At 40.5% G+C, this 26,699-nt stretch overlaps 1 protein-coding gene across 1 annotated transcript in view; it reads right to left on the bottom strand.

Annotated features, from left to right (window-relative positions):
* Nucleotides 1-26,699, bottom strand: part of RBM28 (RNA binding motif protein 28) — a 1,154,212-nt gene that overhangs the window by 525,600 nt on the left and 601,913 nt on the right. Inside the window, exon 10 of the mRNA XM_044088621.1 lies at nt 24,556-24,665. Within this exon, the coding sequence (XP_043944556.1) occupies nt 24,556-24,665 (110 nt within the window). The remainder of the gene's footprint in view (nt 1-24,555; nt 24,666-26,699) is intronic.

The raw sequence follows: 26,699 nt of genomic DNA, 5'->3' as shown, positions 1-26,699 counted from the left end.
ACAAGATGCTAGTTTTTCTTTATGGTGATGGATATGAGGAAGTATTGTTGAATGGACTTAATATCGCTTATAGAAACATTGATATAGCTTTAAATAACTTGCTTCTTAACCACAATCACTAGCAGTGAATTACATTTCTTATTACAGATCAAGCCAAGAATTCTGACGATTTTCATACTAATTTTACACATTCTAGGATACTGATGTTTAGGACTTTGATGGTGTTGCTAAGGGGGTGGCTTATGCCCCCATATTTGCCAATATTGTTTTGACGCAATGGGAATTGTCCATGGTTTTTACATCTCCAGGGTACAGACACTGCAAATTTTATGGTAGATACCTTGACGACATCCTGATTTTGTGGGATAGTAGTTTAGATCAGTTTAACAAGTTTTTCCATTACCTGAACTCTAGCACCTCCTTTCTTCATTTTAATATGGAAATGCACTGTGACACCATTAGTACTTGGATATCCAGATCACTTACGGACAGAATATTCAAAAAAAATTTATATCTACTGGGTATAGTAAAGCCAACCTATTCCAATTCCCTCTTACACTTTGAGAGTGGGCACCCATTGTACCAAAAAAGGTCACTGGTCAAAGGCCAAGGGGTACAGTTGGCATGTATGGTCAGTGACTTGGAGACATTCTATAAAGAAAGAGATGTCCTACAAGAGATGTTGGTGAGAAGAGGTTATCTGGTTGGGGTTTTAAAACCTATTTTGGATGAGGTCACAGATAAAAAGATAACTGGTCATTTTTTCCATTACTGGGTATAGAAATACAGGAAGAGAATTCCTGCCCTGAAACATCTATCAATAGTGGATCAAGTACTACTAGTGTTACAACATTTAAAAATGCTATGATTCTGACATACAATCCCCAGTTTCCGGGGATTACGGATATCCTGAGAAAGAGCTGGTTCATCCTAAGACGTGATGACCAACTCGGGAAAAAGAATGGGAAAAAACCCATAGTGGTGTACAAAAAGGACCAAGTTTTAAGAACGTTCTAGAACAGAATAGAGAGAGTAATAGGCATAAAAGGAATGGTCAGATGAAAACATGTGGACACTGCACACAATGCCAATACGTCTTGGAGGGTGATAGTATCAGAATTCCCCAATATGGTATAGTTAGGTTGAATCACAAAAGTAACTGTGGCAGTAAAAACATTGTGTATGTTGCCAAATGTCAGCAATACGAAAGCTATTATACAGGTAAAACAAAAGCTGCCTCCAGGAAAAGTACAGTTTTGTACTTACCATAAATGTAGATGTTCAAGTGGTTATGCTGCTGCAGTCATCACACTTGGGTTATCCTGCCGTCAGGCGGTCCCTGCAGTCGGCCTGAATTCCAAAGCCTTGGTCCGGCATCGGTTATTGTCACTTCTTCCCTGACGTCAGTGCGGCAGGGGTATAAAAGAGGCAGCCGACGCTATTTTCTTCAGTTTTTCTTTCCCCCGATGTCAGGTGCCCCAAACTAAGAAGGCAAAATAAGAAGCTTGCAAAACATACCTTAGTGAAAAACAATAGTACTAGTTGTAAGGAAATACACCATATAGACATGCATCCCAAAGGTTGATGTACATGGAGGTATAAGAAAAGCCTTGTTAGGTAGAGGGGATGGAGGGAGGGTAACCTGGACTGCAGCAGCATAACCACTCGAACATCTACATTTATGGTAGGTACAAAACTGTACTATGTTCATCGTGCTATGCTGCTGCAGTCATCACACTTGGGTCGAGTCCCAAAGCTATGGTTGGGTGGTAAGAACTAAACTGGGTTAGGTGCAGCTAAGATGCCCTGCAGAACTGCAGTGGCAAACCCAGCTCTGGTTTTTGAGTACAGAGGAAGGTGGTAATGCTTGGTGAAGTTGTGCACTGAACTCCAGGTACTGCCTCCAGAATGTCCTTTCTTGGGACTCCTCGGAGGAAGGCTGCTGAGGTTGCTGTAGCCCTGGTAGAGGGAGACCTAATACTAACAGGCACTGCTTTCCCATGGTGTGAGTAGCAAAAGCAGATGCAATATGCTATCCATTTGGAGATGGTCTGTTTTGAAATAGCCTTTCCTTCTGTACCTGGTGCATAGGATACAAAGAGTTGGTCAGATCTTCTGAAGGCCTTTGTCCTGTCCAAATAGTAACGTAACTGTCTGTGAATGTCCAAAGAGTGAAGGAGTCTTTCTCCTTTATTCTGTGGGTTTGGATAAAAGGTGGGCAAGTGTATGGTCTGATTGAGAGCCACACTGGATACTACCTTTGGCATGAAGGAAGGGTTGGTGCATAAAGATACTCTGTCCTGATGGAAAATGATGAAAGGTTCCACTGTCATAAGAGCCTGCAGTTCTGAGACTCTGCGTGCTGAGGTGATAGCCAGCAGCAGGGCGTTTTCCATGACAAATATTGAAGCTCTGCTGAAAAGGCTGGTTCGAAAGGAGGAAGTGTTAATTTTTCCAGCACAAAATTTAGATCCCACGTTAGAGTTGGTGGTTTTCTGGGGGGTCTTATATTTTTTGCCCCTCTGAGAAACTGTCTTAGCAAAGGATGAGAGAAAATGGGAGGAACCGTATCATAATGAGCTGAAATGGCTGAAGCATGGATCTTTATGGATGAGAAGGAAAGACCTTTGTGTAGCATCTCAGCCAGATATCAGAGTATGTGCGGAATATTTGGGATGCCAGGATTTAGGCTTTTGGCCTGGCTCCATACACAAAATCTTTTCCATTTGTCTGAGTAAGTTTTTCTGGTGCTGGGCCTCCTGGCCTTCAAAATTACATTTTGGACGTCCTTTAAGAGAAGTGAAGTTTGATAATTTAAGGTATTTTCCATGCAGCTAGATTTAAGGTCCTTAGTTGACTGTGAAGGATCTGAGAGTTTTGTTGGGTTAACAGCAGAGGGAATTGAGGTAAGATTCATGGAGGGCTGCGAGTCAAGTTTCGTAGTAGTGGGTACCAGTGTTGATGTGGCCAGTCTGGAGCAATGAGGATCATCTGTGGTCTCTCTGATCTGGCTTTCAGTAATACCTGGGTCAGTAGAGGCAGAGGTGGGAAGGTGTAGACTGACAACGCTGTCCAACTGAATGATAGGGCATCCACTTTCCAGGCCAGGGGATAAGTCCTTGTGCAAAATTTTTGTAGCTGGCAATTGTTGGTTGAGGCAAAGAGATCTATGTCTGGTGGTCCCCACCTTTGAGTTATCATTGAGAATACTTGTGGGTGTAGTCTCCACTCGTGAGGGTCTGTCAAATTTCTGCTTAATTCGTCTGCCAATTTGTTCTCCTTTCCTGGCAGGAATTGTGCTTGCAGTTGTACTTGGTAAGTTAATGCTGTGTTCCACAAGTCCATTGCCTGTCTGCATAGTGGGTAGGAGTGCGTTCCTCCTTGTTTGTTTATGTACCACATAATTGTGGTGTTGTCCATCCTTATTAGAAGTTGTCCTGGATGCAAGAGGCCCTTGAAGGCTGTTAGTGCATTTTTTACAGCTAGCATCTCCTTTTAATTGATGTGTAGTTGCCTTTGGTTTGCAGACCATTTGCCCTGTATGCATTGTCCTGCCATGTGTGCACCCCAGGCATAGTCTGATGAATCTGTTGTCAAGGTTTGGTTTGCTGGAGGTGAGACAAAAGGAAGGCCCTTGTTTGTTTGGCATGCTTGAGCCCACCATAGAAACTCTTTCTGAAGGCAGGGAATGAGAGTTATACTTGCTTCGAGGCTGTGTCTGTGTTGGGACCATACACTTTTTAGGTACCATTGTAGTTTTCTCATATGCAGTCTTGCATATGCAATTAGTTGAATGCAGGATGCCATGTAACCCAATGCCTGCAAGAATTTCCTTGCAGTGAGCTGGGTAGAAGTTGCCATCTTTTTGAAGTACTGAGCCAGTTGTTTTTGCTTGTCTGGCGTGAGGTAAGCCATCTGGGCCGTTGTATTCAAGCTGGCACCCAGGAAAATTATTTCTTGTGAGGGTATTAGTTTTGATTTCTTTTTGTTTACTGTGTACCCTAGGCAACTTAGCAACTTTGTTACAAATGCCAGATGCTGTAGTTGGATGTCTTTGCTGTCCGCTTGGATCAGGCAGTCGTCCAGATATGGATAAATTTGTATTCCTCGTTGTCTGCAGTATGCAATTACTGATGCCAGGCATATCGTGAATACTCTGGGCGCAGTAGATAAGCCAAAGGGCAATGCAGAGAATTGATAATGCGTTGTGCCTGCCAAAAATCTGAGGTATCTTCTGCAATCTTGTCTGATAGGGACATGCAGGTATGCCTCTTGGAGGTCCAACGTTACCAGCCAAGACTCCTTGCCCAGCATGGGAAGAAGCTGCTGTAGTGTGAGCATTTTGAATTTGGGAATGTCCAGGTACGTGTTTAGAATTGAAAGGTCTATAATGGGTCTCCAGGCTTTGTCCTTTCTTGGTACTAGAAACAGTCGAGTAAAATCCTTGACCTTGCTCTTTTGCAGGTACCTTTTGAATTGCTTTCATGTTCATGAGAGCTGAAATTTGCTTTTGTGCCTCTGCCCATTGGTTTGTTGGCAGATTTGGCATGCCTCTCATCCGTGGTAAAGTGTGAAAATGAAATCTGTAGCCTCGGGTAATAATATCCAGAACCCATTTGTCCTTTGTTATGATGTACCAATTTTGTGGAAAAAGAGCCAGTTTTCCTCCTAGAGGTGCTGCCTGGGCAATTTTGCTTGGCAGGCGAAGAGGAAAGTCATTGAGTTTGTTTTCTGAAGGGTTGAGATCTGTCATCTCCCCCTCTTTGAGTTGTTGTTTGCCATTGTCTAGGCCTGAAGGTACCTTGTGCCTGGCCTCTGCCCCTAGGGCGTCTGTACCTGCCCCTTTGGGGTCTGTCTGAAGCAGGAAAGGACCAGTTTTTGATGGCCAGTTTCTGCTGAAGACAGGAGGTTGCACCTGTAAAAAAATCTTTAACTGTTTGCATTGATTTTGCCTTTTCTTCCATTTTCTTTAAAACTTCCTCTGCTTTGACACCAAATAACGCATCCTTTTGCAGTAGAGCATCCAGTAACTTTGCTTTGACATGTTCTGGTAGGGTCTGCTCTTTTAGCCAAGCATGTCTACGTATTACAGACCCTGTGACCGCTGCTCTACATGAGGCCTCCAAAGAATCAAAACCACACTGTAAGGTATGTTTTCCCACTTGTTCTGCTGCACGCAACAAATCCTGCATCCCTTTGAAATCTAGTTGATCTGTTTGAGGGATCATTTTCTGTTTTAACTGAGTAAGCAAGTACTGCTGGTATTTAATCATGTGGAATTGGCAGTTTAATGCCCTCATGGCCAAAGTGGCAGAGGTATACACTTTTTTCCCCCATCTTTCTAATGCCCTGGAATCTCTTTCCGCAGGTAGTGGATTCTTAGCAGTAGAGGCCTTAACCCCTTTGGGACCCTGGTAAATGGTTTCTGGGTCTGCAGCAGGGCTTTTATATAAAAACTTGTGAGAGTCAGGGACTCGATAGTATCTGTCTGGTTTAGGTGGTGCTGGAGGTAAGGAATCTGGATTTAGACTGAATTCAGTGTAGACATCATCCAGAATGTCTAAAACAGGAGGAATGGCTAGGGGTCTATGCTGAGGTAGAAGAAGAAACTCACGGAGTCTTTTCTTTGAGTCAGAGTAATCTTGTCCTTCCCAGTGGAAATGCTCTCTCATGGTGTGCAGGGTTTCCCCAAAGGAGAAGTCTTCAGGGGGGGAAACAGAAGGAATAGACTCCTCAGCATCTGAGTCTTCATAGAGAGGGAAGAGGTCATCCTGTTCTTCAGAGTCTGCTGAGGAAATGGATTCCTGGTCAGAAGGAAGTAAATCTTCCTCCAGTCTAGGCATTTTGTCAGGAGGGGGTTGGGAACCTCTGATAAGGGTAATCAGGTTCTCCGCCATTTTGAGCATTTGTTTTTTAGGCATAGGAGCCTGTGTGGACCCAGTTTCTTAACCTTTGGAAGCCTAGCGTATGACTTAACGGAGAGAGCCGTCGGTTTAAAGACACCTTCTGAAACTGAAGGCCTGTCCATAGTCTCCGGATCGCCGCCAGGGCTGGCGTCCGTGAGTTGAGGAGGAACTGGCTCCAGTGGCCCAGTAGATTCTGTCTGAGAGGTATTCACATTTTCTAAGTCTGCGGTAGTCAGGGGCTGCGTAGGCGCCTCACTGAATACCAAAGATCCGGCGGCAGGCCTAACAGAGACCTCAGTATCTGGTCTAGGCTGCCTGTCTTTGTCCTTGCGTTTTTTAAAAATAGCGGTGGTCGGAGGTTCCGACGACATGATGTAGTTGAATTTTCTGCCAAAATAATGTCGGGCGGTATCAGCCCGACGCTTAATAGTGCGTTTATTGAACCTAGCGCAAAACCGACAACCAGAAACGTCGTGGTCTGGGCCTTGGCAAGGAATACAATAAGAATGGAAATCCTTATGAGGTACTTGCTTCCCACAAGAAATACAATTATTAACTTTGTCTGACATCGGTCTGAGGCAAGAAAAGTTTCCCCAACGGGGTATTTAGCTTTATAGAAGACTTCGGCTGAAATTCTGTTTGAAAATCTCAGGAGCTGGCCAACCGGCACTTGCGAACTGCTTCTGCTTCGGGCACCGCGCGGCAAGAAAGACTGGAAAAAATGGCGTCGGCTGCCTCTTTTATACCCCTGCTGCACTGACGTCAGGGAAGAAGCGACGACAACTGACGCCGGACCAAGGCTTTGGAATTCAGGCCGACTGCAGGGACCGCCTGATGGCAGGATAACCCAAGTGTGATGAATGCAGCAGCATAGCACGATGAACATCGTATTTACTATCATGTTTATGACATGAACAAAGACAACCTTAACGCCCTAGCAAAACAGGTCAATAAATTTCCTCATCATAGATTTAGATTTATGATTATAGAACAAATTGAATATAATAGTAGAGGTGGTCCTACTGATTTGTTTTTAGAATACAAAGAACTTATGTGGCAATTAAGAGAGTTAATGCTACTTCCCACCAGGACAAAATTATGTTGTCTCCCTCACCAGTTATTTAAAACTGAAGCATGAGTTTCATATTTAAATGTTTCCTATGTGGCTTGACTATGTGTACTATTTTCTAAAACAATAAGTACAATTTGCAAATAGAGCATAATTAGTAAAAATAGTCGTATTAATTGTGTAGACAGATTGCTATGCTTTTATTTTTCAGGTTTTGTTACAATGTAGAGGGATTTTATTATGCATTTTAAATAGTACCGCATTTGTGTGAAAAGGGACATGTGTTTTTAACAAGGGCTTCAGTACTAGGCTGCTGTAAAAGACCAGATATTTAACTGTGAATTTAACTGTGACTAAGAACATAATTTTATTAATGGGTTTTAATTGAATGTCGCATGACTTTCTCTGGCTTTATAAGGAAATAATAGTACTAGTATGGTTATTCTGAAGAAGTCAAGTATAAAAATTGACAAAAGTGCTCAATAAAACGTTTTGCAGTTCTAGTTTGCTTCTTGGAGTGTGTTCCTTTTATTTTATTAGTTTCAGTGTTCAATGTGTGTTATTGAGTTTTGTGAAAGGTATAAAAAAGAAATATGGACATGGGACATGATATGGTGCAATATTTGTTTTGGCTCTCTCTTTTGCAAAATCAACACAAAAAAGGCAGCCCCAAATATATTTGAAGATGAATACAGGCAAAGGCATCCAGCTATGGAAACTTTCACAATTAAAAAAATAAGATCACAAAAGGGAAACACAGAACAGAAAAATAGTCAAGTAGAAGTTTAAAAAAAAAAAAAAACAGAAGCTGAAGTTATGGAATACTTGCAAAGTGAAGGATTTAGTGTAGAAAGTCTAACACAGGTTATATCTCACCATAATGGAACGATTCTTCAAATTAAGGAAAACAGGAGGAGCAGGAGACATCTGAAAAAACAATCAAGAGACTTCTGAAAGGTATAAAAAAGAAATATGGACATGGGGAAAAAAGAGATCTGATATGGTGCAATATTTAATTTGGCTTTCTCCTTTGCATAATCAACACAAAAAAGCAGCACCAAAGATATTTTAAGAGAAATGCAGGCAAAGGCATCTGGACATGGAAAATTTTACAACACAAAAAAAATAAGAAGAAGAAAACAAACAGGAAAAGTAGAAAAGAGGGTTAGTAATGGAGACGCTGAATAAATAGAAACTGAGGTTATGGAGTACCTGCAAAGCGAAGGATTTACTGTAGAAAATTAAACTCAAACAGCAGCAGAACATAGCAATAGAAACCCAAATCAAGGAGAAACCAGTGGTGCAGGAAGGATCTGATCAATTGTCATATGAAGATACTTTGGAGCCTTCCACAGGAAACCAGTACAAACATTTAATTGCAGTTGAACAGCAAGGGAAAGAACAGGAAACTGCGGCAATCCTGGCGCAGTCAATGCTGTGGAGTGATAGGTCAGTGAGTTCCCATATGAAAGAGCAGTGGATGCCACTGAATGAAACTGAAGAGAATGTGTGACAGGAAAATGCTCAAACGTTCTACAGAATGCCCGCAGAAAATGAAGAAAGTATGTGGGCCCTCAGTTTAGAAGAAAATGATCTAAGAGAAGAGTTGCTTGATTTAATAGAGATGGACAGACATTAAGATCAATGAAAGAAATAGACTATACAGGGTCAATAAAACCCAAAAAGATGGAAGTTTGATAAAACAAATGAATACAGTAATTAGGACTGTCCATAGAGATCCATGCAATATAACAGAAGTAAATAGGATACATTATTGTACAGCTAAATTAATAATATATAAAGTCTTACCACAAGAACACAGGGCAGTAGGGGAGAAATGGAATGCCATCATGGAAGTATTGAATAGAGAAAACTAACGCAATTAAGACAAGAAGTGTCACTGTTAGAAGAGTATAGAAGAGGGCATGCAGTATTATAACGGATCAGGATCTATCATGCACTACAGCAAATAAAAAAAATAAAAATATTGGCACAGGCAGAAAAATTGGAAAATTAGAAGATATACAGATTAATATAAAAGAAAAGTGCAAAATAAGCTATATGATAACCCAAAACAGTTTTATCAAGAACTGGGATACAAGGCAAAAGGAATTAAACCACCACCACCAAAAAAAAATTAGATACATTTTGGAGAAATATCGATGAAGATCCTGTGGAACACTGAAAGATGCTAAATGGATAGAAACAGTAAAAGTATTAACATCTTTGCATGAAGATTTAGCCATGAGTAAAAACTATTTATATGCATACCATCAGGGCCGGATTTTCCTATAGGCTAACTAGGCTTCAGCCTAGGGCCTCAAGATCAAGAGGGGCCTACATTCAAATTGTTAGCAAAATTAAAATTACACTATTCTAAAAACAGTGAACACTAAATCACTGAACTGAAAATAAGGAGAAATTCTACGCATATGACTAATAAACAAACATAAAAATGTATTGGTTAATCAACGTGTTCGGCTCATTGAGTCTGTTCGTTTGTATATACTAGATTGCACCAAAGTATAGTTCATACGTTCACTGATTGCTATGGAAAATATTGACGTGCCTTATGCTACTAAGCTCTGGTTTGTTCTTGCATAAATAAAGTGCAGATTGGTGTAGATTGGAACAGACAAATGAACAGACCTATTGATATCCCGACGTCGTTATATTCGTGTTACTGATAATATGAAACACGTGTTAATGTTATTAGAAAAGATTCTTATTTTAGGATTGCATATTCTCGCCTTTTGAGTTCAGTAGGTTCAATACTTTAGTGAAGTGTTTATAGACTATTGAAAAATTTTTTGTGACAATATCTTCATCTTATTTATGCACAATAATTAATAACTCAAATATTTTGTTCTAGATTCTAATCTAAGAATGAGTAAAAGATTTGAAAGTGGCACTTGCAAACGCAAGAAAAAGAAGCTACAAGAGTATGAGGCAAAGAAGCTAACACCGATTACTGCTTACATGCATGTGCCAACTAGTACTACTCAATTGGAAGCAATGCAGCACGTTGTATGTGAGGACACGGCCGTTGCACCAACTCAAAGTGAAAATATGGAACTAATTCAAGAGCAACTTACTGAACACGAATATACAAACGAGCCACAAGAAAATAATACGAATATTCAGAATTTTTTTCAGACACCTAATGAGAAACACCATGTTCAAGATGTTGCAAATTTAGATAGTGATGTCAAATATATGTCTACTGTAACAGATGTTGGCTTGTGGACAAATTTATCGCAAAATGATGTATCATATTGGGTAGAGAAGGGCCCTTCTCAAGTTCAGTATCACTGTGGACCATTTTTAAATTCTAAGCGAGAATATAAGAATCAGTCCAGATTTTGTACAAAAGCAATTTTTTATTCAACAAAAGCCAATGGAGAAAAATATACCCTAGAATGGCTTGTGTACTCTCCCTCAAAAGGCCGCATTTTTTGCTTTGTTTGTAAACTCTTTCCAAATATTGCATCTTCTGCAACAGCATTAACTTCTGAAGGGTTTAATGATTGGAAAAACCCTGCTATCAATCAAACTCATGAAAATTCGGAAAATCATAGGAATGCTATGTTAACGTACTTAACAAGAGCAAAAGGGAAAACTTTAACTTCAAAGCTAGAGGAAGAAATAAGAAAAGAACAGCAATACTGGCGTTACGTTATAGAAAGAGTTTTTGCTGTAATTTGCACTCTTGCAGAGCGAGGCTTACCACTTAGAGGAGACAATGAAAAGTTTGGAACTCCAAATAACGGCAATTACTTTGGTCTTCTAAAACTAGTAGCAAAATTCGATCCATTTTTAAGAGATCATATCGATCGATATGGAAATACTGGCTCAGGAAAACCTTCATATCTGTCTAAAACTATATGTGAGGAAATTATTCAACTTATGGCAAATAAAGTGAAAGACACAATTGTGGCGGAAGCGAAAAAGGCTGGCTATTTTAGCTTTTCAGTAGATTCCACTCCTGACATATCTCATACTGATCAGTTGACCTTAATTATTAGATATGTGTCACCTGAAGACGGTTTGCCAACTGAGAGATTTTTAACTTTCCTTGAGCTAAAAGATCACTCAGGGAAAGCATAGCTGATTTAGTATTTAACTATATCACTACTGAACTTGAAATTGATTTCAGAAAATGCCGAGGACAGTCTTATGATAATGCAGCCAATATGGCTGGTAGATACAATGGTATGCAGCAAAAAATTATTGAAAAAAACAAGTTTGCAAGATTTGTTCCATGCGCTGGTCACTCTTTAAATTTAGTAGGTCGTTCAGCTGTTGATTGTTGCCTTGATGCTGTTAATTTTTTTGGTGTTGTGAACGAAGTTTATATCTTTAATTTTCGCCTTCCACAAAAAGATGGGCAGTTCTGAAATCACATTTGAAACCTCATTCTAAAGTGCCTAAATATTTATCAGACACTAGGTAGGAGGCACATGCAAAAGCTACAGAAGCTATTTTAGAAAATTACAATGATATCACCGATGCACTCAATTATTTACATTCAGATAATAATACAAAGGGTGATACTAGATTGAGGGCCAACAATCTTTTAGAGAAGATGGAACAATTTGAATTCGTGTTTATGCTCCATTTCTGGAATCGAATACTGAGACATTTTTCAAAAGTAAATACAATTCTTCAAAGCCCTAATATTTTACTGAGTAGTTGTGCAGATTGGTACAGGTCGCTTTTGGATATTTTACGTGGAATTAGGGAAGATTTTGATGCACTTGAGCAACAAGCAAAAAACACGCTACAAATACTGAATATAGAACTGCCAGAAGGATAATAAGAAGTAAAAGGCAAGGGAATTACGAAAATTCATCTGACCCTGATGCCTTAGACGAACTCTCTTCAAGAGATAAATTTAGGATTAAATCATTTAGTCCTATATTAGATGCACTAGAATCAAATTTAGGAAGAAGAACTTCTGTTTATGATGATGTAGTGAAAATATTTTCCTTTCTTGCCGATCTTACATTATCAAAGGTAGAACTTCAAAGAGGTGTTGAGCTGTTAATGCAAGAATACCCAGAAGATGTCAACCAAAATCATACTGAAGAACTATTTCATTTCCACACATATGTGAGACAACGATAAGCCTTCAAAAATTCCACATTGTCGCATACAGACTTGTATCAAATAATATTCAAAGAAAATATTCAAGTGGCCTTCCCAATGTGGAATCAATCTACGGCTGTTTCTCAGTTTAATAGTCACTAATTGTACTGGAGAAAGGTCATTTTCAAGACTTAAAAATATCAAAAATCAATTAAGAAGCACAATGACCCAGACGAGGTTGTCTTCATTGAGTATTTTGTGCATCGAAAATGAGACCTTCAGAAAAATAGATTTTGATGAACTTATAGAAGAATTCTGCGTGAAAAAGTTTAGAAAGAAATTCTTCTAATCTACTATTTCGTTTTAAATGTATACTTGGATTGAATCAGTTCTTAAAATAACTATTAACATAAAATTTAATATGATATACAATTTGATATTTTCTTTTTTGTGATCTGGATTTTGTTTGAATAAAGTTCCATTTTTGGTTTAGTTTAAGACTTAAAATTCATAATAATTCATACTTAAACTTTAAATGCGAATTATTATGAAATAAATTTATCTGACTTGAATTTGGTTTAATCTTCAATGTATTGAATATATTTAATTTAATTTGATAGAAAATATGATAATTTTTATTGTGTATTTTATTTTCGTAGTCAAAGATTTTCATTATTTGAATTTTGTTTCTTTGTAAATGTTGTGTGTTATGTTTGATTAGTTATTGTTACAAGTACTATATATGGTGCTGAGAATAAATGTCCAAATAAGTGTTCTCGACTTTTTTTTATTTATTATCCGTGCCACATTTTTTATAAAGGTTAGTACCAATCACAACATGTTTCATTTAACATATTGATATATATCACAGTAATGATGTATTTTATTATCTCTCATGTAATTTACAAACTTAAAAATGGGAGGTGAAAGGGCCTCATAAGTGGAATAGCCTAGGGCCTCTTTTCATCTAAATCCGGCCCTGCATACCATGAACAGACACTAGCTTGGTTAACAACAGGAAAAACAATGCTCCTACTTAAGAGTGAACCTGCAAGCTATTCTAAAAACTATAGAACAATAACTTGCCTTCAGACGACGTATAAACTATACAATGGAATTGATGCCGACAGAGTTTATAGTCATTTAGAAGAAAATTCAATCATGTCAATAGAACTGGAGGGTAACAGAAGAAAGTCATATGGAACAAAGGATCATTTGTTGTTAAATGAAGTCATAAGGGTGAACTGTAAAAAGTGGAAGACTCCAAGTATGGCATGGATAGACTACAAAAAAAAAGTATTTGACAGTATCCCACATTCATGGATAAAAGTGCTTAAAAATGTATAAGATACACCCTACACCAATCTATAACATTACAGCGACCATGAAACGGTGGCAAAACACTTTGTAGTTAAGCCACGTTAAAGGACAGATTATTATTCCAGGAATAAAAATTCAAAGGGAGATACTCCACGGTGACTGTCTGTCACCAGTGCTCTTCTGTCTTGCCCTAAACCCATTAGGCTTAACAGATTAGGTCACAGATACAATTTGGCTCCCAGAAAACAACAAAGTGTAAAGACTTATCTTCTTTTTGTAGATGATTTAAAATGATATAATTCATCAGATGAGGAACTGTTTGAAAGCACAACCGCAACTGGTCAAAATTTTTCAGACGACGTAAGAATGTCATTTGGTCTTGTTAAATGTGCAAAAGCAACCTTTAAAGCAGGAAAGCTGCAGCACCAAGAAAACATCACTTTGGGACAATAATGTGATATAAAAACTTGAGCAAGAGGGAGTGTATAAATATCTGGGAACTGATGAAGGATCACAATAAAATATGAACAAATATGAATAAAACTTAGGAATATTTTAGAAGACACATTAAAACTGGAAACAGCATTGAACATCTAGGAACAAAGTCCAAGCTACAAGCCGATTTGCTCTTCCTGTCCTAACTTATAGTTTTGGAGTGAATGACTGGCCCCAAAAGGTGTTGGATAGGTTGGACATGAAAACAAGTAGGATGCTTCATGCTCATCAAATTATTTACAAATATCAGTGCATACCAAGATTATATATTCCCCATTCTGAAGGAGGTATGGGCCTCCTCGAAATTGATTACATGTATAGATCTGTAATCATGGGACCAGCTGTTAGTTCCACAGCTAGAACATGTAAATTCAACATCTGCTGACCTGACAAGACCCAAACATAGAGAACGTTCTGAAACATAAGGAGAATAAGTCTAAGACGACTTCCCCTGCTTAGTTTAGCAGATGCATATCTGTATCAAGTGGAATGGAAATCAAACCAGAAGTAGATTAAAAAATCAGGCAGCAACTGAATGTGCCAAAAAACAAAAGAAAGAATAAAAGGTGAAGGATCAGATGAAAAAGCATGAAATGTGGAAAATGCATAAATACAGTTGCAAGTATAGGAAACTCTTGGAACAACCTCATGTTGATCAGGATCAAACGCAGGAATGGTTAAGTAGAGGTGAATTTAAACCAAAAGACAAAGGGTTAATATTCGCAGCCCAAAACAGTGGACTACATACACGATGGGTTGCAAAGTCCATTGAACAGATGGAAGAAACAGACAAATGTAGGTTTTGTAAAACAGAAATGGAAACAGTCGCACATCTTGTTGCTGGCTGTGATATATCAATGGCAGAAGGATTGTATACTGAAAGGCATAATAATATGGCAAGACTGTTGCATTGGGGATTGTGCAAACATTATGGTACCGAAGTGGCTGAAAAACACTGGAAACATGAGCCACAAAGCACCACAGAAAATGATGACATTTACATCACAAGGGATCACCCATTGCCAACAGTTCACAAACATATGCAAGAAAATCAGGTATAGAAGTCCATGAAAAGAAGACAACAGCAGCAGTGATCATTGATCATTCACATTACTACACCCAGTGACTACATTGCCTTTTGTAGAGAGAGACAAAGTCATAAAATACCACGATTTGCAGGCAGAAACGAGGGCAATGTGGAAAAATATCCAGACAGTTCCAGCAGTAGCAGGAGCAATGGGTCTTATAAAGAAGAACTTACAATCCTACTTAGATATGTTACCAATACACGTCACACACTACGAATTGCAGGAGTCGTCATTACTGCGGGTGTGGTGAAGAGCACTTCTGGCTAACATCAAAGACTGGAACAATACTAATTTTGTGAACTTTAACGATACTTTGAATTAGAAATGAGGTCCATTCCCATCATGTTATTAGAAACCCAAAAGACTTGGAGAAATTAAAAAGTAGGAAAAAGCAAAGGGGACCCCCTACTGAAAAGGGATCCTGGTGATAATTAAGATACCAGACAGAAAATCTCTTCCACTTGGACATATATGACGTTCTGGTAATGGGCTTTCTGGTCTCCTACAGGACCCTAAGCACATACTCAGAAAATTGGTGTTGGAAAGGAATCAAAATCACCCAAAGTGTCAGTTGAAGAGTGGATAAGTGAACGTGGAGGAGAGATGCATTGTCCTGTGTGAGAAGGTCCATGCTGTGAGGTAACTTGTGATGACTGCCCCTGGCCAGATGGAACAAGAGGGGGATCCAGTGGTGTTTGGGTTAAAAGGGAGTCACTGACAAGATTTTGGAGTGTCTTTCATGATCTTGTGAAGGGTCTTGGGGAGAGAGGAAAGGGGAAGAAAGGCATAAAGGAACATTCCCTTTCATGAAAAGGTCATGGTATACACTTTCTATGCCAAAGCATTTTTGACTCTGAATATAACTGAAAGAGTTGTCTGTTCAGAGGGAAGGCAAATAAATCCACTTGAGGAATACCCCACCAATGAACTATATCCAGAAACGCATCTCTGTGAACCATCCATTCATGAGTCTGTGTCCGCACAGGAGATCCACGACTGAGAGAATCTGCCATAAGATCACACTCTAAAGCTATTTAGACTGCCTGTAAGCTCACTTGCAGATTGATGGCCATTTCCCAGGCTTGAAGGGCTACTCTGCGAAGAAGGCAAGGCCTTGCACCAGCTTGCTTGTTGATGTACCACATAACTGGTGCTTTCTGTAAAACCCTCAAGGGACCTGGCACCCACAGTGAATGAAAAGCTTGAAGAGGCAAAATGAGATCACTCATTTCCTTGATGCTGATGTGATCTGCCCTCTGTTTAGGGGACCAAAGGCCTTGAACCAGCTCACCACCCCAGCTCTGCGGCATTCATGAAGAGCTCCTGGGATGGCTGAGGAAGTTGAAAGGGAACACCCTGATTGAGAGACACCTGCTGAATCCACTAGTGAAGTTCCAGAGTGAGACAAGGGAGCAGATGAACCAGACAGTCTTGCAGGTGGCAGTGTTGAAGCCATACTGATCAGAGATACTAGTGAAACTTTCTAACATGAAGCCTGGCCTTGAAAAGCATCGGGATGGTAAAAGCCATGAACTCCTGCTAGAAAACAGGACAGGGAAAACAGGGAAAGAAAATAATCTGTGAGAGAGAGAACCTTCTTTGCAGAAGAAACGCTAGCATTGGAACAATTTGGATTCTGCATCCTAGAAATATGCAATCTGAGATGGAGTCAACACTGACGTCTGAAGGTTGACCGTAAGCCCTAAGTTGTGCAAAAGAAGTTGGGTAAAATAAAGATCCTGCACTAGCTTGGTTTGCAAAGGGACCTGAAGCAAGAGGTCATCCAGATAGGGAAATACCTGAATGCCCTGAAGCCTGCAAAAGGGGACCACTGGAACTAAGCATAAGCATTTAGTGTACACCCTTGGGACCACATAAAGCCCAGAGGGCAAAGCAGAACACTGAAAATGAGAAGAAGAAACATAGAAATGCAAATATTTCCTGAATACAGGGTGGATAGGAATATGAAGGTAGATGCCCTTTAGGTTCAGAGAAACTGGAAAGGCCTGAGGAAGCAACAGGTGCAGCAGTCTGAAGAGAAAGCATTCTGAAGGAGGGTACTATAAGAAAAGTGCTCAAAAGGAAAGATCCAGGACAAGTCTCCAAGACTGAGGACCAGAAACATTCTGGAATAAAACCATAGACCCCCTCTCAGTCTGAGGAACCCAATGAATGGTACGCTTGGTATAACAGACCCTTCAATAATGCTTGCAAATGAGGAGGGAGTACTGCAGGAGGCTGACAGATACCAGAGATGAGTTTTCCTGGCCATAAAGTAACCCTGCCAGATAATGGAGAGAACCCAAGACTTGGTGATTTTTTTTGCCAAACTGGGAGAGAGAGAGAGAAAGCCTGAAGGACAAGGGAAGCTGGCCAAGAGAAAGGGAGGGAAGAACATCAGATGGCTACAGACTTGTCAGGAAAAGACTGTTTCTGGGGTATAGGTATTTGAGTAGGCTTATCATAAAATACACACCTAGGAGCCTTCTTACGCAGTCTATGGAAAAAAAAAAGTTTTACTAGGATAGTTCTTCTGAAACCTGGGAATGGGAGAAAAACAGATGTGCTTCAAATTGTTCACGACCTTATCCTGATCCTGCAAGGTACTGGACAGTTATGCCACACCATGCCAAACAAGTTTTGGTTTATCCAGGGGAGCATCCAGGACTTTTGCTTTAATATCATCTGGCAATACTTGAAGGTAAATCCAGGAAGAGTGCCTCATCATACAGCCAGAGGCAACATCCCTAGACAAGGCATCTGCTGCATCATAGCTGCACTTCGTAGAGTGATGGGCAACTTGGGAAGTAAAACCTAGTAATAAAGAGCAGAGGCCTTATCCTCAGAGTCAGAGATAATCTTCTCAATCTAGGAAAAAAAAAAAAAAAAAATATATATATATATATATATATATATATATATATATTTTTTTTACTTTGATGACATATACATATATATATATATGTATATATATATATATATATATACATATATATATATATATATATATATATATATATAAATGGGGTTGATTCCTAAATCATCCTGGAAGCTGCTTTGTGGTCTTCTGTGCACACTTTCACAAAACACTACAGAAGTTATGTCTTTCCCAGGTCTTTTTGTCTTTTCTGTTTGCATTCAGCTTACTTACAATGACAATGGGACAAGACCAGTATTCACAGAAATCCCAAAAGAAAGTACAGTACCTAAAAGTAGAGATCTGAAAAGAACAGATCATTCATTCACAGAGTTTGTTGCCCTGGCTGTTTCAACTAGGTCTACAACATGTTTCCAGGGGATTCATGAGGTAGTGCTTATGCAAACTATTGGACATTTCAACAGGATATCAGGAAAGTTCATTGTTATTCTTTTGATAATTACCACGGAATCTTTGATAAGCACCAAAGCAATGTGAGATGCTGGCCCCAACTGTATCATGTCACAACTATACTTTTTGAAAAACAAATGTCATCCATTTAAAAAGATAATTTACAAGCAAATTTAAAAAAAAATCTCACTTATTTATAGTTACAGAAAAGAAAATAAAGCAGAACCTAGTCCACTGATAAGGCACAAATGGAAAGAAGCATAGAAAAGCTGAGAAGGGCCTTCAAAGGGATATTCCCTCATCAGTAACACAGGATTTGGTCTTGAAAGGCATGTCCAAGTCATCCTGGTTGTGAACTCCACAGGGGAACTCCACCTGCTGGAATGATGTTCAAATGAGTTATAAAACCCATTTGCTGAAACTGACTTGTGAATATGACTTTTAAAGGATAACTCCATACAAAATGTCAATTTTTTTCTCTTCCCAGTGTCGTTTTTTTTTCTCTTTCATCCAACCATGAGATTAGTATATACAAAATATCCAAATACCATCAAGACTCTTTCCTGAAGTGTTATTTTTTTTACATACCAGTCTGACTTCTAATCAACTCTTGCATATTTCCTTCTGCATTTGTCATATGTGACATCACACAGATTAAAAGAATCAGCCAACACCTAAACCTAGCCAGTCTTTTACTGTGTTATCAAGTCACAAATAACCAGCTGTTAGTTCCACAGCTAGAACATGTAAATTCAAACTACAGAGTAGGAGCCGCAAGAGGACTCGTAACTGCCAGTGCACCAAGAACCATGGATGTTGCCATGGAATAAAATAGAAGCCGATCCAGGGATCCCGGAGCCGGTAGCCAAATCACAGTCCCAAGGGTGAGTCGGCTGCAATGGAACCGCAAACCAGAGTTGGTTCCAAAACCAAGGTGAGATCCACCATCGGCACCGGGAATGTCAAAGTCGAGGGCTCCAAGACCTGCGGAGAGGTTGAAGGAGGAAGATAAATGTGAGTCCTAGGACAGTAACCCTCGGCTCCAGGTGGGAGAGAGGTCCTAGATGGGGCAGAAGGCCTATGGCCACCAAGAGCTGATCCACTAATCTGACTACATCAAACTCTGAAATGCTCATGGTGGAACAGACGGACATCCCCAAGGGCAATTTTGATCTTTCAAGAAATGGACTTAACTGCTGACCCAAGAAGAGGTCTGTAGATGGAGAGTACCTAGACATAGGTGTAATCTCGACCTTCAGCACCATGATCGGTTGACAAATAATTTGTTTTGCAGGAGAGGGAGTAGCCAGAATACTTGGGGAGACTATTGTTGGTGCCGAGAGGGTCACTGGTACTGATGAAATGGCCGGTGCCGTAGGAGTTTTGGTAATTTCAGTAGCTGTGGGCACCATGGGGAACGTGACAGGTTACAGTGCTGGAGCAGAAGTCGGTGCAGATTTTGGTATTTTAGGCCTCGGTTCCAAGGGATGAGTGGGCACTTAGGCCTTAAAAGATTTAGCTTCGTGTACTTTAGGCGACGTAGAAACAGAATGCCTATTTCTTGGATTCCTTTTTGGGAGACTTAGATGCCTCTGCCTCAGACAAAGCCTCACTAAAAGGGCATTTTAGCATCCCTTGAGGATAAGTTTATTACACCTCTCTGCAAGGGTTTGAGCATTGAAACCCTTGCAGAGTTCACACGGCGGTTGAATTTCCAAATGTGCCACCCCCAAACAATAGACACAAGAACTAATGGAAAAAATTACAGAGTACAGTTTTTTTTTTTTTTTTTTTTAAGGCTGTACCAACAATGGTAGTTAGAAAACTACCCCAAAGGGTAAAAAGAAGAAAAAAAGGAGGGAAGTAGGGATACCAGCGATGGTATTGAAGAATTTACCAGAGGTAAAGGGAAGGGAGGGGGCCTATACCAACGATGGTAAGAGAATCTACCAACAAGGTAAAGGAAGAAGGAATATACAAACACTCACACCAAAAAACACAGCAATAACAATAATTACCAAAGAGAGGCAACAAAATAAAGACTATATATATATATATATATATATACATACATATATATATATATATATATATATATATATATATATATATATATATATATACATACATAGATATATATATATATATATATATAGGGTATGGGTAGCCTTGACTTGAGAGTTTCTGTCTGGCACAAGCTTGATGCAACAGCCAAGTAGGTTCCGTGAGTCGGAACTGAGATCCAACAGTCAAAAATGAAGATTGGCAACATCAGATCTATTGTATTGAGTTTAAACAAAAGCCCTAAATAAAATACACTATCAGAATTTAAATGTAGCTTAAAATGCTTTATAAAAGAGACAGCCTCTGATAAAAATATCAGGAGATACTACTGAAAGACAATTGCCAGACTGAGAGAAAGAGAAAATAGTTGGAAATCTAAGGACTTTCTACGCTAACTAACTGCAGGAACACTACCCCAAGTAAGCAATACCTCGACAGTGTAAACAGTGTCAGCTCTGAATGTAAAATGAAATTATGCACATCAGATCTATTGTATTGAGTTTAAACAAAAGCCCTAAATAAAATACACTATCAGAATTTAAATGTAGCTTAAAATGCTTTATAAAAGAGACAGCCTCTGATAAAAATATCAGGAGATACTACTGCAAGACACTTGCTAGTCTGAGAGAAAGACAAAATAGTTGGAAATCTAAGGACTTTCTATGCTAATTAACTGCAGGAATACTACCCTAGTAAGCAATACCTTGACAGTGTAAACAGTGTCAGCTCAGAATGTAAAATGAAATTATGCAGCGAGTAACTCTCTCATCGGGCCATTTTTAGGTATAACTCATTAACAACCACTTAGAGTGATAGAGGGTCATTAGTACTACAAAAAAGATCAAAATGTTATCAGATCACTGTTTTGTGTCATTTTTTAAAGTAAGCACAGTTCTCTAGCTAACTGCAGCTGAAAGTTGAAAGCATCAATAAAAACACAAAACAATGCATGACTGAAATGAGTTTGGGATGTAGATGTTGGGACCAAATGTTTTTGAGGTACCACTGTACCTTGTGCATATGCATCCTGGCCAGTGGTAGCATGGGGATGGTAGCTGCCATTAAGCCCAGAAGATGCAGGAATTGCCTTGCTGTCACCTTCTGGGACTGGAGGGTTTCCTGGAAGTGGGTAGTCAGGGATAGAACCTTGTCCTGTGGGAGGCGGCCTTCATTTTGTCCGTCCTGATTCTGCAGCCTAGGAAAATCTTGTCCGGGCCTGGGTTTAAGGAGAACTTTGGGAGGTTGATGGTGAACCCTAGATTTTGTAGGAGGGACATAGTGAAGAGCAGATGCCTTGAGAGGGTATCTTTGGACTCTGCTAGTATTAAGATGTCATCCAGATAAGGGTAAATCTGGATTCCCTGCATTCTGCAGAAGGCAATTGCTGGGGCTAGGCACTTTGTAAAGACTCGAGGGGCAGTGGATAAAACAAAAGGGTAAGGCAGTAAATTGGAAATGAGAGGATGGTCCAGAGAAACGCAGATGTGTTAAGTCCTGATGGGTATGTGAAGGCAAGCTTCTTTTAGGTCTAGGGTGGCCTTGAAGGCTCTGGGTGGAATAAGAGGCAGAAGGTGGGAAGTGACAGCATTTTGGAGGAGGAAGATGTAAGTTTAGAAAGGAGAGATCTTAAATGGGTCTCCAGGGGCCATCATTTTTGGGTACCAGGAAGAGACGAGAGTAGAATCCCTTTCCTTCCTGTCCTGGGGGAACAGGTTCTATGGTGCTTAGCTATAGAAGTTCTGACAAGACTTGTGGAAGGAGATGAATTTGTTTTTTGGGGGGAAAAGGAATACTTCTCCTGTGTGATTTTTCTTTCCAGGATAGCAAGTACCCTTTTTGGATAAAGGATAAGACCCACTGATCTGTAGTGATGGCTTGCCAGAGTGGGAGACAGTGTGGAAGGCGGGCCAGGCAGTCACACATTACTGGGACCTCCTCTATCCTCAAAGGGTTGTCTGGGTTGAGGAGGTGGTACATTAGGTCTGAAAAAAGAAGGACTTCTTGTCCCTCTTCTAGACCTGGAGGAGGAGGCAGCTGGCTGAGGAGGGTTGCGCCTTACAAAAGTGGTTTTAGCAGGGTAGTTCCTGTAGTATTTGGGAATGGGGGACACCAGCAGGTGAAGCAGCGCAAAGTACCTCTTTTGGGTGTCGGTCATTTGGGAAGTATCCCATCTGAAGTAATCTTTCATTTTGGTGATTGTCTCCCCCAAAGGTAATATCCTCGGCGGGGAATCCCCTTCTAGAGATTCTTCATCAGGAGAGTAATACTCCTGGGGAGAGGCAATCTGAGATGTGTAAAAAATGGAGTTCTCTGAGGAAGAAAAGGAAGAATCATGCTCTTCCTCCCTCACCTGAGTGGTCATGGGTGGAATGGAAGAAGCAGAAGCAAGTCTATGGCTCAATAAAGGCAGAGTAGAGGGGGCTGAGGTTTAATGCCTAAGGGCCATGAAGGCCTGCATAAGTGAGGAAGTGAAAGCCTGTCAGTTTGGAAAGGTTTCTTGATAAGAGGAGGCATGTTTGTTTTTTTCTTTTTGGCCGGGGTGGAGGTAGGGACCGGCCTGGCGTCCGACTTAGAAGACGCCATTTCCGAAGGCTGGATCCCGGTCGGAGGTACCACTGAATCTAGTTCCCCCTCGACATCGACGGTAGTCTGTGTCTGGGCAATCTCCGAGGACGTGCCTGTCGTCGACTGTGCAACGGCTTCCTCAAGGGTCATCGTTGAAGTCGACGGAACTGCCAAGCACTCCTCAACTCTTAGACGGGCAGTTGGCGGGGTGTCGGGAAGCGGAATGGCAGGCAAGGAAGGCCTAGGAATCTTGGCCTTCATTCGTGGAGGTCCGTGTTCGGCCTCCGATGCGGGATCCATTCTAAGAGCTAACCGTTTTAGGTGCTGATTTTTTAGGTAAAGGTTTAAAGTGGCCAGATGGCTGCGCAGGGTTTTTGGCACAAATGATTGACAAATTGAGCAGTAGGAATGTTCATGCTCCTAGCCTAAGCAAAAAACACACCTATCATGGACATCTTTATGGGGTATCTGGCGCCCGCATTGGCACCTTCCCTTTTTACCTGACATCAGCTAAAGGCTACAACAACCAAGCCTAGGCAATAACAATTAGCAAAACAAGAAAAAAATCAAAACCCAATGGGTTACTTAGCTTTATTGATGCAACATCTGTGAAGGAGTGATCATACGATGCGAAGGTAGTCTGCGGCTGAAAAGTTCTGAGTATTGTGTGTGCAGACGTCACATATAAGACTCCTGGTTTATGGCCCTATGTGCGACATCCCACACAGCTGCAACAGCCAAGCTGAAGCTTTTGTACAAGAGTTGATGTACGAGTCGCCTGGGTGCAGGAAATCCCACAACTGGAATACTGCAACACAGGAATAGAAGGACATCAACATAATGCAAAAATTGTAACACTTTGAAACTGTAGAAATAAAAGAATGTATTTTTGCATCTTCTGATTTATTATAGCTGCATTCCTTCTAATCACAGTTTAGCTACACATGTTGTCAAAGCACCACATCTACATGCTTATAACTTTGGGGCTTATTCCTGGCCCCATTTATTTAATGCATGGTCTGCATGTTATCCAAGTGCCTGGACTTCCTTCCACTTCCAAAATATGCAATCCAGGGGACATTTGGCGCTTCTCAGTTGCCTTCGTGTGGTAAATGGACCTGTGCCAAGGCTGTGCAAAGACTGAATGGCATATTATCCAAGGTGTATCCTATTTTCCAGGACAGACTGTGGTTCAAACCAACCATAAACTGGATACTGCAGTTACTACAATGTGATGACTGGGTAAGCCATACTATTTTCTAACAAATTTTAACAAACTAGCCAAATGTCATACTTTATAAACTAGACTGAAGGCCTGTAAGGATGACAACATAAAAAGGGACTTGACTCTACACATTTGTGAAAAACCCACTAAATAAAATAAATGTAACAAAACAAGCACACCCTTTGTTTGCAATTTGCTAAAGAGGGTGGCACATTGATTTAGAAAGGCTTGATTTTAGACACTGCCCGGGTAAAAGTCACAAATTCTTTGACCACTTTTATAAAATACGCACTTATTCAGAAGCATTCTGCACATAAAACAAAACAAAGTTGTAAGCCCACAACTATATTGTAAAACTGGTCTAGCCACTGAAGCAGCAGTTAAACTTATATGTTGCAGTAGTTTACCTTTAGAATGCTCAGTGTCTGGGTGCACGACAATTCGGACATAGTTTAGGTCACCAAATTTTTCCAGTAGTTTGCCGAGATCCTCCTCCTCTGTGTCGAAGGATAGATTCCTGTAAGATTCAAACAAAAAATTAAATGACATCCTTCATAAGGAACTAATAACTTGTTGATTAAATTACATCCTTCATAAGGAATTAAACTGTTGAAGACATTGAGACTGCAACTTAATGAAAACAGTGCATTTTAATCACACAAGAGATGAAAGCACAAGAAAAAACATGGGAAAAGACAGCACAGAAACAAAGTCATTCAAGTATTCAGCACACCAGTAATTCATTCAACTGTTAGTAAATTGTAATTGTGTAAGGAACTTGATGTTAACACTAGATAGTCGAGAGTGATCAGTTGACAAATCAGGACATCCAGCCAGTCTTTCAGATGTCAGAACCCCTTCTCTATCCCATTAGCTGGACTGAATACACAATTCCTAGTCATAGTATAAGATGGTACCAAGCTCAAATCAATTTCCATTCTCTCTCTTGCCTCTCACAGCCTGGATCAGAACCCTTTAATAGACATGGATTCCCATCAAAGCATGCCCTTACAGTCACAGCCAGGAAAGCTGACTTACAAGTGTAGTTGTCCTAAGGCAGCCTGGACAAATGTGGAGTAAGGTCCCTAAAGGAAGCAACGAGCTGTGGTAAAGAGGGGAGGGGACCTAGAAACCAACCCTAGCCAGTGGCAAAGGAAGATGGTACAGACAGAGGGAAATAGTAAAGCAACAGTGATACTACTCAAACATCTATTGTGTTAACTTCCATGCACAAAGTACAGTTTTGTACCTACCATATATGTAGATGTTCATAGGTTCATAGGTTCATACTAGGCTTATCTGCCCGAGGGCATTTACAAGCCTAGCCCATAGTTTTGTGGCTTACGCCACCCCTTTAGTATGGGGAACTATACCCATTATTTTGCTGTGCCTCTGTCGAGCAGTGACACTGAGGTAATCCCTGGGGTATATCTGCGATCTCCCATCCATTGGTAAAGATTTCTCTTGAACAAGGCCAGCGAGGTGCTCTGCCTCACATATACCGGGATTTTGTTCCACAGCATAGGGAGTCTTTGGGTGATGAATCTATCCCTCCAGCACGTCCTATTAATAGCCATGTCGAGGTTTAAGTCTCCCGCCCTTGGGGCTCTGACGGATCTAGATTTTTTGAGGTGAAGCATATTCATCAAATCTGGGTTTGACATGGCCTTGTATGTTAGGCAAAGGTCACCTCTGAGCAAGCGTGGCGACTGAATAGAGCTGGAGTTCTTTCAGTCGGGCAGCATAGGACAGATGTTTGAGACCCTTTATCCTTTTGGTGAGGAACTTCTGTGGCCTCTCCAGCTGCTGCAAGTGTCGGGTCAGATACATTCCGAATGGGGCATTGTACTCGATCATTGGTCTGATGAGTGATGAGTATAGGGAGACTATGACCTCCCTTGATCTAGATGAGAATCCCTTCATGATAAGGTGGGCAATGTAGAAGGTCTTCCTAACTACTTTAGCTACATGGGTGTCGAATGACAGACTACTATCAACCTGGGTCCCCAGGTCCCTGATAACTTCTTCTGTGCTCAGTGGATTGCCACCTATTTGGTAGCTAGGGTAACCTTGTTTTTCCCAAGGGTATGACTATGCATTTTTTGGCATTTAACTTTAGGCCATGGCTCTGGCACCAGTTATCCGTTTCTGTGAGACCCTTCTGAATGATATCTGTGTCAGATGTGTTTTCTACTATGGCGCCCAGTTTGCAGTCATCTGCAAACTTTGTCAGCCATAACCCTCCTGTGTTTGCTTGTACTTGAAAAGTAGATGCCAAACAAGAGTGGGCCCAGGACTGAGCCCTGTGGTACACCACTTGTGACAGGCTTTGAGTCTGACATGGCGCCAGCAACTCTGACCCTGTGGGTTCTGTCACTCAGCCAGTTTGCAACCCATCTTGTGATATATGGGTTAACATTTAAGCTGATGAGTTTTTCAATGATACCCGAGTGTGGTATTGTATCGAAGGCCTTCGCCAGATCGAGGTAGGCTGTGTGGACTGCCTTTCCCTCATCAATGGCTTTGGTGACTGTTTAGAAAAAGTCAACCA

This window comes from Protopterus annectens, chromosome 11.part0, assembly GCF_019279795.1.
Source record: "Protopterus annectens isolate FY-2018-M chromosome 11.part0, PAN1.0, whole genome shotgun sequence".
NCBI classification, from domain to species: Eukaryota; Metazoa; Chordata; order Ceratodontiformes; family Protopteridae; genus Protopterus; species Protopterus annectens.
Note: the sequence above shows the minus strand (reverse complement) of the source record. Positions and strands in the feature narration are given on the sequence as shown.